This window comes from Phallusia mammillata, chromosome 8, assembly GCF_965637545.1.
Source record: "Phallusia mammillata chromosome 8, kaPhaMamm4.hap1.1, whole genome shotgun sequence".
Taxonomy (NCBI): domain Eukaryota; kingdom Metazoa; phylum Chordata; class Ascidiacea; order Phlebobranchia; family Ascidiidae; genus Phallusia; species Phallusia mammillata.
The window spans coordinates 4,829,555-4,845,861 of NC_137259.1; the positions used below are offsets into that span (position 1 = coordinate 4,829,555).

The 16,307-nt window shown below is 37.2% G+C and overlaps 1 protein-coding gene across 1 annotated transcript; it reads left to right on the top strand.

The window, feature by feature from the left end:
• Nucleotides 1–1,371: 1,371 nt before the first annotated feature.
• Nucleotides 1,372–14,248, top strand: LOC145205404 (dipeptidyl peptidase 4-like). Its single transcript, XM_080078122.1, has 19 exons — nt 1,372–1,486; nt 3,711–3,795; nt 4,603–4,726; nt 4,971–5,095; nt 5,453–5,655; nt 6,264–6,397; nt 6,684–6,805; nt 7,050–7,179; nt 8,836–8,982; nt 9,093–9,220; nt 9,602–9,676; nt 10,600–10,768; nt 11,238–11,395; nt 11,768–11,892; nt 12,107–12,232; nt 12,784–12,849; nt 12,931–13,031; nt 13,255–13,362; nt 13,640–14,248. The coding sequence occupies exons 1-19, from the start codon at nt 1,375–1,377 to the stop codon at nt 13,877–13,879; spliced, it is 2,478 nt and encodes an 825-aa protein (XP_079934248.1). The 5' UTR covers nt 1,372–1,374; the 3' UTR covers nt 13,880–14,248.
• The last annotated feature ends 2,059 nt before the right edge of the window (nt 14,249–16,307 follow it).

Consider the following 16,307-nt stretch of genomic DNA (forward strand, 5'->3'; position numbering starts at 1 on the left):
AACAAGTTTAGGCCGTTGCAGTGCTTTGCAAACGGACATTAAACACTGCTTAGAAATCGTAAATGTATTACCTATATTTATTAGAGAAAGTTATTGCGCCACACAATACTTAAACGTTAGTCTATACCTCTATATGTCATCTTTATGTTGCATTAAAATGCCTGTGTATTTCAAAACAATTGCAATTGTTGCGTTTCAACCGAGGTTTGTTCGATTAATGGCGTAACTACAAGCGCGTTTGCGCTTAGCTGGAAACGTTTTAAAACCGACGGAACTTGAACAAAACTGACATTGTGACGTTATACAAAGGTCAAGGCCGGGGGAGTGCGGCACCCCCGTACTCTACGCCAGTGTATGGAGTACTTTCTGCAAAATTGGTACAGCTCACTGCGACCCCTCAAGTTTGTCAAGCGACCCCTTCCGGGGTCGCGACCCCCAGTTTGGGAAGCTCTGTTCTAAATTATACTCTTTTACGTTTTAGCTTTAATTCGAAACGTAGTTGTTCAAACCTGTGCAATTTCGCAAAACATTATTCTTGACTGGGCTGTAGATTGAACGTAAATAAAGGTTAATGACGTCATAATTGCCTCTATGGACAAGAGGCTGGTCATTAAAAACACAGTTTAAGCTGATCACACTGAATAAACATTAACTTTTTGTTTTGTTTCGAGAAGGCTACCTACGAGTAAAGTAGTAGACTCCGAGTAAAGTAGTTGCGTGTCAATAAATACCACAAACGCATATTTTACACTGTTTATCATATTAACCGTGAAGGGTCGCGATCGAAAAAGTTTGGGAAGCCCTGTCCTAGCACGATTAGTGTACGACAACAAGATTTTATTTCATTTTCTAATAATAGGGAGGGTAAGCGTGCTTCTGTATAAATGCAACAATGAAATTTAAATTATTGCGCAAAGCTCATCGCGGTGTCTTAATCATCCACCATATCCAAAGGCTTCAGCAGTCTTACAAAAACTATTGTTTCCACTAATGAAAACGCTTGGCAAGATTGACATGCACAAAATGCAGCGGAGCACAAAGGTTAATTGGCATCGTAATTGTTTACTGGTTGGAAACCGCTGAGGCTCAGGTCCGACAATAACGACAGCAGTGGTAATTATTAACCCAAATTGTTCACCTTACATTTTTGGACCATTGTCCTGCTGCACTAAAATTTTATCACTATTACGTGATTTGGCTAGGCCATTTGAAACAGATGCTTAAGTGTAGGCTAAGCTAAATACACTGGGTTTAGAAATTGGCAGGCGAATTAGTCACTTTTAGATATAGCTATAGGCCTACGTAGCCAAGACCTCCAAATCTTTAAATTTTGTCAGTGACTAATCTACAAATAGTGTTTTTATTCAGAATTGTATGAACAACATGGGACAAAAGGCAATCTTAGTAACAGCTGTGTTGCTAGTGGCAACATTGGCGTTGGTTGCATTTAAATACAAGCAACCAGCCACCGTCCAAGCAAATACACGTAAGTACCAATATGAAAAAGCATTCATTATAAATCTTTTTGTGAAAAAGTTTTGTAATTTTCTCATTCGAAATGTCTGTAAAACATTCATGATCTAAAAGTTAGGGTATTGATATAGTATAGACCAGGGGCGGGCAACTTCTCCAGTCGGCGGGCCTGATATGGGAAAATGAAGTACTTGGCGGGCCGGATTCCTTAATCGATATATTAATCGCGTATTTATCCAGTGATTTAAAACGGATTTTTGACCACCTAAACCAGGGGTGGGCAAACTTTTCCGTACAAGGGCCGCATTCAAAAGTTCTTAATTTTAAAGGGCCACACAGTAAATTAACCCAAAATATTAACATAGTTTGTTTCCAGCTAAATACAAATACGTTGTTTGTCACTTCATTGATCGTCCAAACATTGGTTGAAACGCAACAATTATAATTGTTTTAAAACAATCACGCATTTATTGCACCAAAGGCTACACTAAGTTTTTTGTCAATAAATTCCTTGCGCCAACAATAAACAATGCAAGTAACTTTTGTATCCATAGTTGTTGTGCGGGTCTGTGTTAACGATTCCAAAGCCGTGGGCAACGGCATAAACTTGATCCAAGGTGACCAAAGTTTTGGCGTCAACTGGGTTGTATTTTATTCACCGCCGTAACAAATTACCCAAAAACTAAATTGTCGTTAAAAGTGTTGACTCGGCAAATCGTCTGTTCAGTACGTACATGTGTTATTAAAGACCTACAGTAAGTACGAAACTGAACGAAAAAATTGTGTCGAGTGACTATTTGCAAAATAACAGGAAGGCTAGACCGCTAGAGCACGTGGAAAGTATTTGTGTTTAGTCCAGTGGTTCCCAACCTTCCATGGACCGTGGCCCCCTTAAAGTGTCATTTTTGCCTCGTGGCCCCCTTCATGTAACCTTGTAAGTCCTGTGGCCCCCTTAAAATGTAAATGGCAAACTCGTGTGGAAATTGGATACTATTATCGGCTTTAAACAGGTCGAATAGAATAAATAAGGGTCCGCATTCGTAAAAAACCTCAATATAGACAAATAGCATGCAAAATAGTTGATTAAATTAGGTGATTTTTAGTGGGTGTTTCTGGTAAATCTACACCTGTGCCCCCCCTGAACACAGCTCGTGGCCCCCCTGGGGGGCCATGGGCCCTGGTTGGGAACCACTGGTTTAGTCCCAACGTATTTGGTACAGATGATGTACATGGCATAGGTATCGGCAAGTCGCATTCTGGTATTTTTAAAACTCTACGCCTATGCTCACAATAAAATTTAGCGTTGTTCGGTTTTCTCTTCTAAATTTACTAACATTTGGCGGGCCGCATGAACTCCTTTGTCGGGCCGCGGGCCGTAGTGTGCCCACCCCTGACCTAAACCAAATACATTCAAGAACATCACAAATACAACAGTCCAAACAATCTAACTGATATAACATAAAATTATTCACCACAGCAAATTTAATGCATACACCACAGACTTAGAAACTGCTGAAACACTAACTAGGCTACACGTGTGGAAACAAAGGAAACCGTGAAAGCAGGCTACACACAAGGTTGGCAGTTACAATGGACGTATGGTACAATGGTAACAACGGCGGGAAAGTTTTTTGCTATTGGGGAGCGTTACTGTCCGTTACATTTACAACTATAATTTGACGCAGTAAGCATACAGGGGAAATTGCGGCAGATTGTGGCCGCGGGCCACATTATCATGTAAGACCTGAAACTGTCTGCGGGCCGCGCACAATCCCGTCGCGGGCCGGATCCGGCCCGCGGGCCGTATGTTGCCCGCCCCTGGTATAGACTATATGTTTCTTACCATTAAGTTTTAGGTAGAGCTACTAACACCATAACGCTCACGACACCCAAAGTCGATTTGGTTATATCTCCAAAAATGCTTACGGTTAGGGCTATTAGGGTCGGGGTAAGGTATTGGCACTTAAAATTCAATAAAACTAACGCAAAAAATTAGTTACTAATGTAAAAAAATAAAAAAAAAAACTTATTTCCCAACCCAACCCATTTATAGCCGCTAAATAAAAAATTCAGCTCTTTACGCCCTATAATCGACTTTGGGTGTCGTGTGCGTTATGGTGTTAGTAGCTCTACCTAAGTTTTATGCGACACAAAAGCTTATTGTTTGGTGTTGTTGGAATAACATTTCTTTTAATTTGCTTGAACCATTGCATTTTATGATGACATTTTGTTGTTAGGATCGTATAACGAGGTGGCCGATAAAAAGGATACTTCAGATCTTCCACCTTTTACTTTTGAAGACTTATCTGATCCAAAGTTTTCGTACGTATTTTGATATAAACTGCACCTTTCATGCAGAACCACTAAGCCTAAATGTTTCTTTAAACAAAACAAACAACATAGCACACTCTAAATCACCATTGTGTGCACGTTGTATTGTGATCAGCTAAAATGATTTCGTCTAGAAATAGGTTATTGCTTGAGAGTATAATGTTTAAATACTAGACCACATGAACACATTAAGTTTCTGTACAGTAACCTATGGTTTAATGTGATAAATGCAAAAAACTCGATGTCGACCTGTTTAGACGCGGTGCTGCCAATCTCGTTTGTCCGAAGGTGACTCAGCGTTTATCACACCGTTAAAGTCAGCTTTTATGAAAGGCGACTTTGGCTTGACGACGTCATGCTTGTGGTGTGAAGTAGCTGACACCTTACATTTAAAATTGTAACTGTTTAGTTTATGATTACCAGGAACACGGTATTTAATATTACCACTTGACCAATGAACTGTTTGGTTCATTTTTTATCGGTAGGTGGGCAAGAATGCGTTATGCTTAGAATAAGCCCGTCGTTGGGCTGCCTACCTACGAGTCCGTTGGAGCATTTTTTTTAAATTGGTAACTTCAATTTTGTTCAACCCACTAAAATTCCACTGGGCTGAAATAATGTCGCTTAGATTTTTTGCTCAGAAAATCACAAATGGCTGAGGCGCGATCAGTACCCGCAACCCAGTGAACACATAGCGGCTGTTTAACTAAGTATTGTAATAAAAGCAACAAATCCATGAGGAATGTTTGGGCGCAAGAAAACTGATCCGGTAGGTGATGTAAGTCTTTTTTGTCACAGATACAGCTCCTTTTACCCGTCCTGGGTGTCGCCTTCCGAGCATGTTTACCGAGATGGCGATGGCATTAAGCTGGAAAATCTGGACACTGGATCAGTAGATATTATAGTTCCGGATACTTTCTACGTACGTATTTTGGTAACGTAACTGGAAGAAATGTGTAAAAGAAGTTAGGAAATTCTTTGAGATACATAAGTAATTACCCCATATGTACAAGGCCATAATAGACATTTAAATACAATTTGATAAACGCAAATATTGAAGGCAAAAAATCTATGCCTCGACCAATTCTGTTCGATGCCACAACTGGGTTTAACCGAAAATAGTTAACAAGTAAATATTACTGACTTTTTTACGCTTGTATTTCCAGCAACAAACCAATGCACAAGGTTGGTCGCTGTCCAATGATAGATTGTTTTTGCTGGTTCGGACCAGTTATTTCAAGCAATGGAGAAGCTCGTACAATGGTTCGTACGCCATCTACGATACAAGCAAGTGAGAAGGCAAAAGGCTTTAAATTGGCATTCACATTCTGCAACATTTTACTCACAAAAACAATCATTAAAATTTAAAAAGCTGTTCCTGCCAGATATAATGTAAACATGGCATTGCTCTTCGACAGTTCTTCGTGTTTTACGATATCTGACTTTATCCTGCTCATGAAGGCGTCTCGTATGGGGCGTGGAAACTTCGGTTGGTGTTTATAATAAACCTGCTGGAAGAGCAATACTCGTTTATAAAAACCATTTTATCAGAAATTTTTAAAACATGCCTAAATATAGCAAATATATACTTATTTCTAAATCATTGTTTTATTTGGGACCAAGATTAAAACCATTGTCTTTTGTTTAGTACTATCCCTCTGTTAACCTTGTCCGACGACAACGTCCAGTATATCCGATGGTCACCAACTGGACACGGTGTGGTCTGGGTGCTTCAAAACGACATGTACTACCTTAATGACGTCACACAGGGTGATGCGGCTGTGCTGAGACTAACAAGCAACGGCGAAAAGAATCGAATTCTTAATGGAATTCCCGACTGGGTTTATGAAGGTATAAGCTACTGACAAAGCGTCTTAAACCACGTGGGTTATTTGCACCAATCAAAAGCCATGTGTTTAATAACACAACTGGGATAGAGCTCGCTAACACAGGAACTCACACTAGACAGGTTTGCTAAATTCCGGTAGGTGGCGCACTCAATTATTTCAAATGCAGGGCTATAGGGGTTAGTCTTAGGTTTCATAAAAATGACAGCAATGAAATCAATCTTTTAAACCCAGTTCTGTATATTAAATTTAGTCCCTAACCCTATCGCAGTCTTACTGTTAATTGAAATAACTGCGCTTTTTACGCCATCTATCGGTATGCAGCAAACTTCTAGTAGTGTGTGTTCTTGCGTTAGTAGCTCTACCCACAACCAAGGCTTTGACCGTTTTTAAGACCTGATTTTTTTGACCGTTTTTAAGACCTGATTTTATTTTGACCGTTTTTAAGACCTGATTTACAATGTAACTCAATGTATCAATTAAAATCAAAGACAATAAAAAATCTGTTTTATTCATAATCATAATTTGAATTATATGTAGTTTATAAATTCCTATAGTAGGCAAAGTGACATCAGTACGAAAAAGATTAAATTTTGTTGTTGTAATTTACAGAGGAGATGGTATTCACCAATAACAATCTTTTCTGGTCGCCTGACAGCCAATATCTCGCCTACATAATAACTAACGACACAGATGTGGAACTTATCGAATTTTCCAAATATAATAATCTTAAATACCCGGAAATGGTAAGTTTAGAAAGGATTTTATTTTTGTCGACCATGCCAATTAATGTTTTAACTAATCGCCTACTGTAAATTTATGTATAATATTGGTGTGTTCGATTTGCCGTCAATACGAGTTAGCCTAGTGTTTGAAAGAAATTTTAGTTTAAAAAATGGAAAAAAAATTCTCGGGTAAATTTTTAATCCCTTGCAAGATTTATCTGTAAAAAAATGTGAGGCAAAACTTATTTAAACACTTTATTATTTTATGCTTTTCAAATAGGTATATTTTTAATTGCTTTTTTGTAAGATCGAAGTAGCTTACCCGAAAGCCGGCACGGTCAATCCTCGGGTTAAGGTTGTCGTCTACAACGTGATCAACCAAACCAGCGATGACATTATTGTTCAAGCGCCTACACACCTGATCGGAGAGTAAGATTTGCTGTTATGTTTCTGCGTAAAGGTTCCGTATAAACAGTTACTAATTTGACTCAAAATAAACTGTGTTTATCACAAATCTGTGTATTTTAGTTTGAAAACAAACAAAAAAACAGTTTTTCGTTTGACTGACAATTCGTCATCACACTAAGTCTGCAACGTTGCCTTAGCCTTGAAGTCAACCTTCTGGTACACAGTTTTAATTTTAAGTTCACACGTAAGTGATCTTTACATGTAGTGACCACCTCTTCAGTCGTCTGTATTGGTATCCTGACTCCCAAGCATTCCTGGTGTATTGGATGAATCGAATTTCCAACATATGTGTTCCTCAGTTGTGCGTGGTCGGTGGGGATTGCACGGTTGTACAGGTAAGAAAAAAAGAATATGCGATGAATACTTGAAACTAGAGTTGTAAGTCAGGCCGGGTTTCGGGCTTGTACTTTCGGGTTTGGGTCTAATTGTAGGCCCGTTTACAACTCTGCTTTAAACGGCCCGAACTTTCGTGATCAGGTTCGGGCTTTAAGTTCAAATAAAACGAACTTGATTCGGGCCTGAGTTTACCCGTCGCATCGTTTGTGCCACAGTATTACCAACTTTCGGGCAGACTGTCTTGTATTTTCCGGTATGGGCCTCAATTTTAAGACTGCTCACAAGTTCACAACCCTGAGACAACCAATCAACGTGTTCACACCAGACATGGGGCAATTCGTATTCGTCATTCGTATTCGAATGCATTCGAATACAGGTTTTGCCACCTTCGTGCTGTATTCGAATGATTTTGGCTTTCGTTCGATAGTGCATGAATACAATTCGAATAGTTGATGTTATCTTTTGAACCAACAATTCATGAATACAAAAGCTTAAGTAAATTTATTCGAATACAATTCGAATTGTTTTAGGCTTTTTCCAACCTAAGAATTTGCAAATTCGAATACACGATATTTTTTACGAATGCAATTCGAATTGTTGTATGCCTTTGGCAACGTAACAATTCGTAAAATCGAGTACATGACTACATTTGTACGAATACAATTCGAATTGTTGTCGGCCTTTGACAACGTAAGATACGTAAAATCGAATACATGACTACATTTTTTACGAATACAATTCGAATTGTCGATTACCTCCAGACTAGGAGTAGTCAAGAATATTTTGCTATATATTGTTGCCAAATAGATTCGAATACAATTCAAATTGGCAGTGAATGTGACCTGATTTGACAAGTTTTTGATTATGTTACGAAACAATGACACATAGAAGTTTAATTGTGACGTTACATAAATGGAATTGTGTTACAAAGCTTGCAACATTGGGTTGTTCTCAGCACATGACAGGTGTAGCGTGTTCATGAAGCAAACATCTCATGTAAATTTGGTGAAATTTATATAACGGAGACTTAAATCAGTCAAGCTGAGGTGGCAAACAAAGCTCGTTGGTTTACATTTTTACCAATAAATTTGCAATTCATAAACCCATCTTACTTTTTGATCGAATACCTTTTAAGTTTCGGGGCGCTTTTATTTCTTTTATTTTCCGCAACTGCAAATATCCGAATCGGTGCATTCGAATTGTTTGCTTCTTACTACAACTGAACAATTCGTAAATACAAATAACTAGAACTATTAATTCGAATTGCTACTTCTCAAAAAGTACGAAGTATTCATGAATACGAATACACGCTTGGGGTTATTTGAATTACACGTTGTTGTTTTTTGGTCAACTATTCATGAATACTAATACTTGACACGTGTTATTCGAATACAATTTGAATTGCTGCCACCTTAACATTACGAAACAATTCGTGAATACGAATACTTGACTCGCATTATTCTAATACCATTCGAATTGCTGTCACTCAAAAATTACCAAAGTATTCATGAATTCGAATACAGTCATGCAGGTATTCGTAAAGTATTCGAATACAGGACGCGTGTATTCGACCCCATGTCTGGTCACACACAAAACAGCTTCAAGCAAAAAGGCCTATAAACATTTTACAGAATGTTTAATTATTTTACATGAAGGTTGCAAAAGAAGAGAGTTCGACTGGCTGGATCGGAAACGGTGGAGTCCCATTTAGACCAATACTTCTTAGTGACGTAGATCGATCGTTTTACACAATCATTTCCAACCCGGAAGGCTACTGGCACCTAGCGGTGGTAAATCTCACGGTAAGTTTAACAAAAAACGAATTCTTGAGTTGGAATATGAACTTTCATTTAAACGAAAATTCGGCCATGAAAATCAAACAAAGGTAAAACAATAAAATGTTATCTTTCAGACAAACACTATGGAATATCTCACGACGGGTAGCAGCGTTCTGACGTCATTAGACGGATATGACGCAGTGAATGGGTGGATTTACTTCCGGGCTGCATATCCATTGCCACGCAACCGACAAGTCTACAGGTAAAAAAACGTTACATAGTTTCGTAAGTGAACCCTATTTATACCCAGTGGCGGGATTCTATTTTTTTTTTCAGCCGGTTCTATCACAAAAGTCATATTTTTCAGCCGGTTTTCTTATAAAAAGTCCAATGACAGTAAGCAGTTATGCTAACTGGTTTGCTGATCTCATAAAATTTCGTGAGACGGTTCTATAGAACCGGTGCGAATCGGCTGAATCCCGCCACTACTTGTACCTTTGCAAGCAGTGTTACACAATTGTATAACAGACGTTTCAACCGCATTAGGCAAATGCATCATATCCCCAAGACTGTTATTTGTACTTGTTACTATAAAACCGTGCAATGATTTCATTTGTTTTTTGAGTTATGTTTTGTATTTTAGAGTACCAGTGGCGAGCAATTCACCTGTTCCACAAGAAGACTGGGATTGCATGACTTGTGATATGGATGCAAACAGGTCAGGTATAGAGTCTCTACTATGGACTATATATCTCTACCCTTCTAAATCATCAGTTACCCAATACAGTTGCTTGGCCCATACGCAAATGCATATCATCAAAGAACCCATATGTGTAATATTAGGTTAAAGAAACGCAACTGTGATACGATTCGTTGTACAATGTATCCCCCAAATAATGAGCACATTCATTGTGAGCGCCTGTCAGATACACTTGACATTGACAATAGTTGCAGCACATTTCCGCCATTTGTGCCCCAGTTAGCGTTAAACAGCGCCCCAACGTGAGTAGAGCTACTAACACCATAACGAGAATTCGAACTTCGCTTTCACAAGGGGGCGTAAAGAGCTGAATTTTTATTTAGCGGCTATAAATGGGTTGGGTTGGGAAATAATTACATAAAATTTTTGCATTAGTAACTAATTTTTTGGGTTAGTTTTATTGAATTTTAAGTGCTAATACCTTACCCCGACCCTAATAGCCCTAACCGTGAACATTTTTGGAGATACAACCAACCACATTTGGGTGTGTGATTCTCGTTATGGTGTTAGTAGCTCTACCCCCAACGTGAGGGCGCTATGCTTCGACTCGGTAATTGTTAGTGCCAATCGGTATCTTTCGGTCGTTCATCAAAAATAACATATTCTCAAATAGTCTGCTGTACACGGTTTACAGTTGCAAGAGGGGCATAAACTCCAACTCGTATAAGTTCATGCATCCAAAACTTTTTTGAACAAACCTAAAAAGTTGATATTGTTTACACCATTTATGCCGAGTGTAATATCAGGCCTGAATCAAGTCCGATTTATTCAAACTAAAGCCCGAACCCGACCCGAAAAGCCCGGCCCTACTTATAACTCTTACAAGGTCACTGCGCCACTGCTTTAATAACATACATTTCCAAACATTACTCGCATTTTAGGTGTCAATGGGTGACGCCTAGTTACAGTCCGACCTTGAAGTATGTTGCTATGAACTGCGGTGGCCCGGATGTACCGATGTCAACGTTGCAAGTGGTCGACAACAATGGAAACTACGGCACACCCGAAGTTGTTTATAACAACAGTCACCTAATTGAAAACAAGGCGATGGTAAAAAATGTTCAAATTTTTGTTAGTTGTTATTCTTTAACTACGGGTTAGAAATCTTGAAAATGAGTAAAAATAGAGTAACATTTTGAGCAAAAAGATCAAAGCCAGTATTTGCGCGTAAAATATCACAACGTTTTGACAGTTTCTTTTGTCATCGTCAAGTTTGCTTAGAATATTTAAAACCGTGTTTTTGTATCTAGAGTACCATAATTTCAACACGTACAAAATATTTTTTTGAAATAACATTTGTGGCGAAACAAAACTATTCTAACGCATATTTTGGACTTCATCAAAAGGCATATTCGTCAATTTTTAAGAGAAAAACCTTAATTTTGTATCTTTCTAAGCAATAAAAACATTGTAACGCTCAATTTGGACTTTTACAACAAAGAAAATCGCCACCTTTCAGGAAACAGGCGACTATTTCATGTCTTTGAAACCAAACAAAACGTATGTATGGTAACTTTAGGTCAAATGGCCGGTAAAAGAATACGGTCAACTCGACAGCAGCACGGGCGTTCAGTTTCTCTACCAAATGTTTAAACCCATTGATTTCGACCCCAACAAGAAATACCCGCTGCTTATTGAGGTGTATGGAGGACCCGGGTATCAGAAAGTGCAAGACCGGTTAAGTCAAGTTTGCGAACACTTTGTATATTTTGGGACTCACATTTTTTTGGCAGATTGCCATGATTGTACAACGGGTTGCCACCGATTCAAAGCTAAAAAAGGACGGCCCGAAAAAAATAATTTTAACCAAAAATAAAATCAAACGAATTAAAAACATATCTTTGTAACCATTAATTTAAAAAACATCCTTTTAATTGTTTAGGTTTTTAACGCGAATAATGAATAACCAGTCCTCTTCCTATTTCAATGTACAGTGTACATCTGACAATTAAATCATCCAAAATGCTTTAACGCCAATAGTAATTTGAAACAGTGGATTTTCGTTGTAATTTCAATGACAAAAAATCAAGAAATTTTGTGTTTGTTCAGGTGGACACGAAGTTGGGCGGCCATCCACATGGTCAGCCAGTATGATATTATAGTGGCCAGTCTGGACGCGAGAGGAAGTGGTTACCGGGGCGACGGCATCATGCATATGTTGTACAAGAAGATAGGTTCGTTTCTAGCAAATAGGGGGTAAACACAATGATGTATTTTGCGTTAATCATCTGCCTTGACTACTGTTGTGGTAAAATTTTAAGTATGTCCATCAAAGTAAAAGCTCCTAACCAAGTCGTCTAATTAAAGCTTAATTGAGCAACTTAAATAAGGAATTTGGCATTGTCAACAATATTTTAGTTTAAATGCATCACAGTAAATTACTTTTAGGTCAACTTGAGAAGAAAGACACAACTGAAGTTGCGCAACACTTTGCCAGCCAATCATGGATCGACGAGACGCGCATTGCATTGTGGGGCTGGAGTTACGGGGGTTATACAACAACTTTTACAATATGTATGCAATAATTTAATCATTTGTCTTGTATCATGACTAAAACTACAAGTTTAAAGTACAAGCAATATCGTACATCAAGGCCTTGTACGCAAATAGGCTACGTTTTGGTGCGACCCACAACAATGCGCCCAAAGGTCTTGTAACCTGAAGCACACAAAACAAAATTACTATGTCGAGATTAATTTTGTCTTTTGGAAATGACGAGACCGGTGTTACACAACAAATCTTACTCTTGCCATTACCTTACGAACAAGCTCTCAGTGCAACAAAACACTATATTACGACAAATCGTCCAATTTCACTGCAAAAGTATGCTTTGCTTAAAATACGGCTAGTAAACAAGCACGCCTGGTAAACAATAAGGGCAAAAGTTTTTAGTTAAATTAACACATTTACATAAATATACGCAAAAATGTTGTCACTATTTGCGGACGCCTGCCTTACACAACTAGAAAGAGCTATGATTATGCTATTAGCTCGGTAATAACGCCAATAATACGTTACAACAACAAAACCAAAATGAGTGAAACTAACCAAAAATATACTTTCAGCTGAAGGAGCTGGCGTTTTCAAATGCGGGTTTGCCGTTGCTCCTCTTGCTTCCAGATTTTATTATGGTAAGTTGAAAAGGGATTTTTCTGAGCTTTTTCGTTATGTTCTGTGATTTACAACATAATGCCCCAACATATTTTATGCAGACAGCATCCACACTGAACGATACATGACAATGCCGGATGACAACAAAGATGGATATGCAAAATGTTCAATCCTTAACTCCAACTTACAAAACTTTAAAAAGGTATTATTGATTATTAACAATACTACACATAAAAAATAAGCCAACAAACATTGTATGGAACATCAAAACATATTTATAATAAAAGCTGCTGGAAGAGCAATTATCATGTAAGATACAATGGGTACTTCTTATATTTCTTATGGTTTCTTATATGTGTATAACACAGCAACAAAACTTTCTATTTCAAAGGATTTAATTCAACAATCATTTGTTGTTATTACAGGCTCAATATTCTATCATCCATGGTACAGCTGATGACAATGTTCACTTTCAAAATGCAGCACTTATCACAAAAGCTCTGATAGAAGCTGATGTGGATTTTGATGATTTTGTAAGTGTTTCAGTTTCTGTTTACATACACACAATAAAATCTCACCAATGTTTCTAAAGCTCCAAGCTATTTAATTTGAAACATGAAAGTACACTAGTGCTATTCCAAAGAAAAAATAGTTCTCTTATTAATTTTTAGTCCATGCTCCAGTTTCTTCTTCCGGCACAAAATAAAATGCTTTCTAGGCTTTTAAAGGCTACAAGCAAACATTTCAAACTTTTTCTCAAACATGCAAATTTACCAGTATAGTGAAAAAATGTCACCTCTTTATTTTTAGTATTATGCTGATGAAGCACATTCTGTAAACAGTGGACTTAATGCCAATGACCACATCTACAAGCAACTGACAAGAAAAGTTCAACAATGCTTTAACCTACAAGCACCTGCAAATCAGAGATCCACAAGCACAATAGATAAAAGCCTTGACCAAGCATATGCAAGAAGTAAACTGCTTGACAATGAGGCCAAAATAATTTTTGATGAAATTGAAAGTCAAGGAAAGGAACAATATGATTAAACAAGATAACATACTTTGATGGTTTAACACTTCTTGAACAATATCAATAAACATTTTTGTTAATTTTCACATTCATAAAGGAAAACCATACCTAGTTTGAGATCAAGATAAATCGTTGTGATAACATTTCGGAATACAACTACACAACACTATTAAAGTTGTTTTGTTGACAACTGTGTAAAACTTAACTAACACATCAAAGAATAAACTCTAATTCACATGTTTCACAAGTAAAAACGTTTGCCAATTGTGAGCAATTTATCCATTTACTTGTCTTTCTGTCTAATTTATTTGATCATTTTTCCGAAGTGTATTTTTTTCAAAAGTCAGATTTATTTTACACACTGAAAATAAAGCTTTTGATCAGAACAGTAATTCTGCTATTGGTGTAAAATTTTAACAATACATGTAATACACCATGGTAACATTTTTGCAGCAAAATTGTAAACTTAGCAGATTGCAACTAAAATGCACTACATAGTACTAAAGATGTATGTGCGATTGTTACGCATGTGCAAATGATTAAATGAACACTGTTTTTTTCTGGTGAAGTAGCTTACCTCCAGAATCAACTATAATTTTGTACTGGACATTTGGGCATGTGTTCTTTTTTCTCGTCAATCTTTTGTACTGTTAAATTTAACACTTGACATAGTAGGCTAAAAAAAGTGAAGAGTAAAAAATTAAACAACTTCCGACTAAAACTAGAGAAAACCACTAGATTAACTTTTTTGCTGCAAAAAAACAAGTGCAACGTAAAAAAGTAAAGTACCAACTTGTTTTTCAAAGCGACAAGGATGGACTTAGCAGTCAGTAGTCAAAAACCCCGCTCGAATTTTGTCACGTGACCTTTTTCCACATAAATCTTGGGAGAAACAAAGAGTATAGAAAACATGAGTGGAACCTCTGACGTAACAATGGATTTTTTTGGGTTTTTCTTCGTCCTGCGTCACGGATCAGTGCATAGAAGTTTGTTCAACATTTTGTTTGTAGTTTGCTATAGTTAAGTGCGCAAAACGAGCCATATGTGTTTGTAATTATCATCGCATGTTTCGAATTTAGTGCGAGAGGCAGAAAAAAATTGCCCATGGCAGTATGGTGGTACTAAATGTAGTTTAGTTTCGTTTATTCGCACTCTTTTACGGACGAGGTGGCGAAAAACCTTGATTTCACTTAGTCAGCCACTGCTGATTTCAGTGCATACACGCTTGCATACAATAAAGCAAAAAGACTCAATCCATATTACGAAACTATGAAAAAAATACTTTGTGAACATAAAGCGAATTAGGTCTTTGCTTAAGTTTTGTGTTTACATGCTTAAGGTTTTTTCGAAAAAAAGCAAAATTTCGTGTTAAATATAACTTTCATAAATAATTTTCATAATCTTTCTGCAATTCTGCAACCCGCAAAGGTAATTTTTTTTACCATTCTTGAACTTTCATTGCCTGCCAGGCAGTCTGATGAGCTCTAACAGGGCGAAAAAGTTCAATTACTTTAATTTTTCATTTAAACGTGTCTAAACTCTGTTGTATGCCACATTATGTCAATTAGCCTATTTAATGTTACTTGCAAAAGATAAAAAATTATCTCAGTTTCTAAACAAAAAAATATTGTACATACATATAGGTTGGACCAACAGATTTAAAGCTGCTCAAAAAAGAGTGGATTCGTGAATCTCACAGCTGTCAGACACTGAAGTTTGTATTTGTTTTTTTAACCATTTAATTGTTTATGATTTTTGCTTTATTTCTTGGAAGACAGCAACAAAACCCAAAGAATGGAAACCCATTAACAGTAAACAATGTTAAGAAAGTTTTAGGCAACAACCAGCACAAAATAAAGTGATTCAAACTTGCATTTTAAAAGTGTTCAGGCTCTTTAACAGCCTTAAAGGAGTATAACAGTACGTCAAAGTTAATTTGTACCTAAAAGATGACCAAGTTCAACAAGTGTTTGTTTGTTGTTTATTCTGAACTTGGAGTGAGTGGCAGTTTAGAGGAAAAGACAGCCATATTGAGAAGTTGCATGCCAGGGATATCACCATGAGGCACTTAGTCCATGAAGCACAGTTTTCGGTAACTGCCTTACACTTACACTACCAACATGAGTGAGCCACTGAGTGAAAGCTTGATATTCTGTGTGGAAATGAATGCAAACTGGTAAAAATTCCTCATAACCCCTCATATTCTTACATGCCTGACAAACTATATATTTGTTGGTTATAAAAATAATAAAATATAAAAAAACACAAGTTCTACAGTGGCAAAGTGCATGGCTTTGTCCGTACTGAACATGTGGTAAATCCATCTTTCTGTTAAATATCTTGTGAAACAAGCCACACTAAAGGATGTTAAAAAATGTACAAATTGCATTGCAAGGTAACTCATTTTCTCTAATTTGAAACTACCACATGTGAATTTTGCCACAT

Bases quoted from the DNA above. Each gene is read 5' to 3' on its own strand.
- LOC145205404 (XM_080078122.1), top strand. From the start codon at position 1,375: ATGAACAACATGGGACAAAAGGCAATCTTAGTAACAGCTGTGTTGCTA. The intron at 1,487-3,710 runs GTAAGTACCAAT...TTTTGTTGTTAG, and splicing joins CACCGTCCAAGCAAATACAC to GATCGTATAACGAGGTGGCC. The intron at 8,983-9,092 runs GTAAGTTTAACA...GTTATCTTTCAG, and splicing joins TAGCGGTGGTAAATCTCACG to ACAAACACTATGGAATATCT.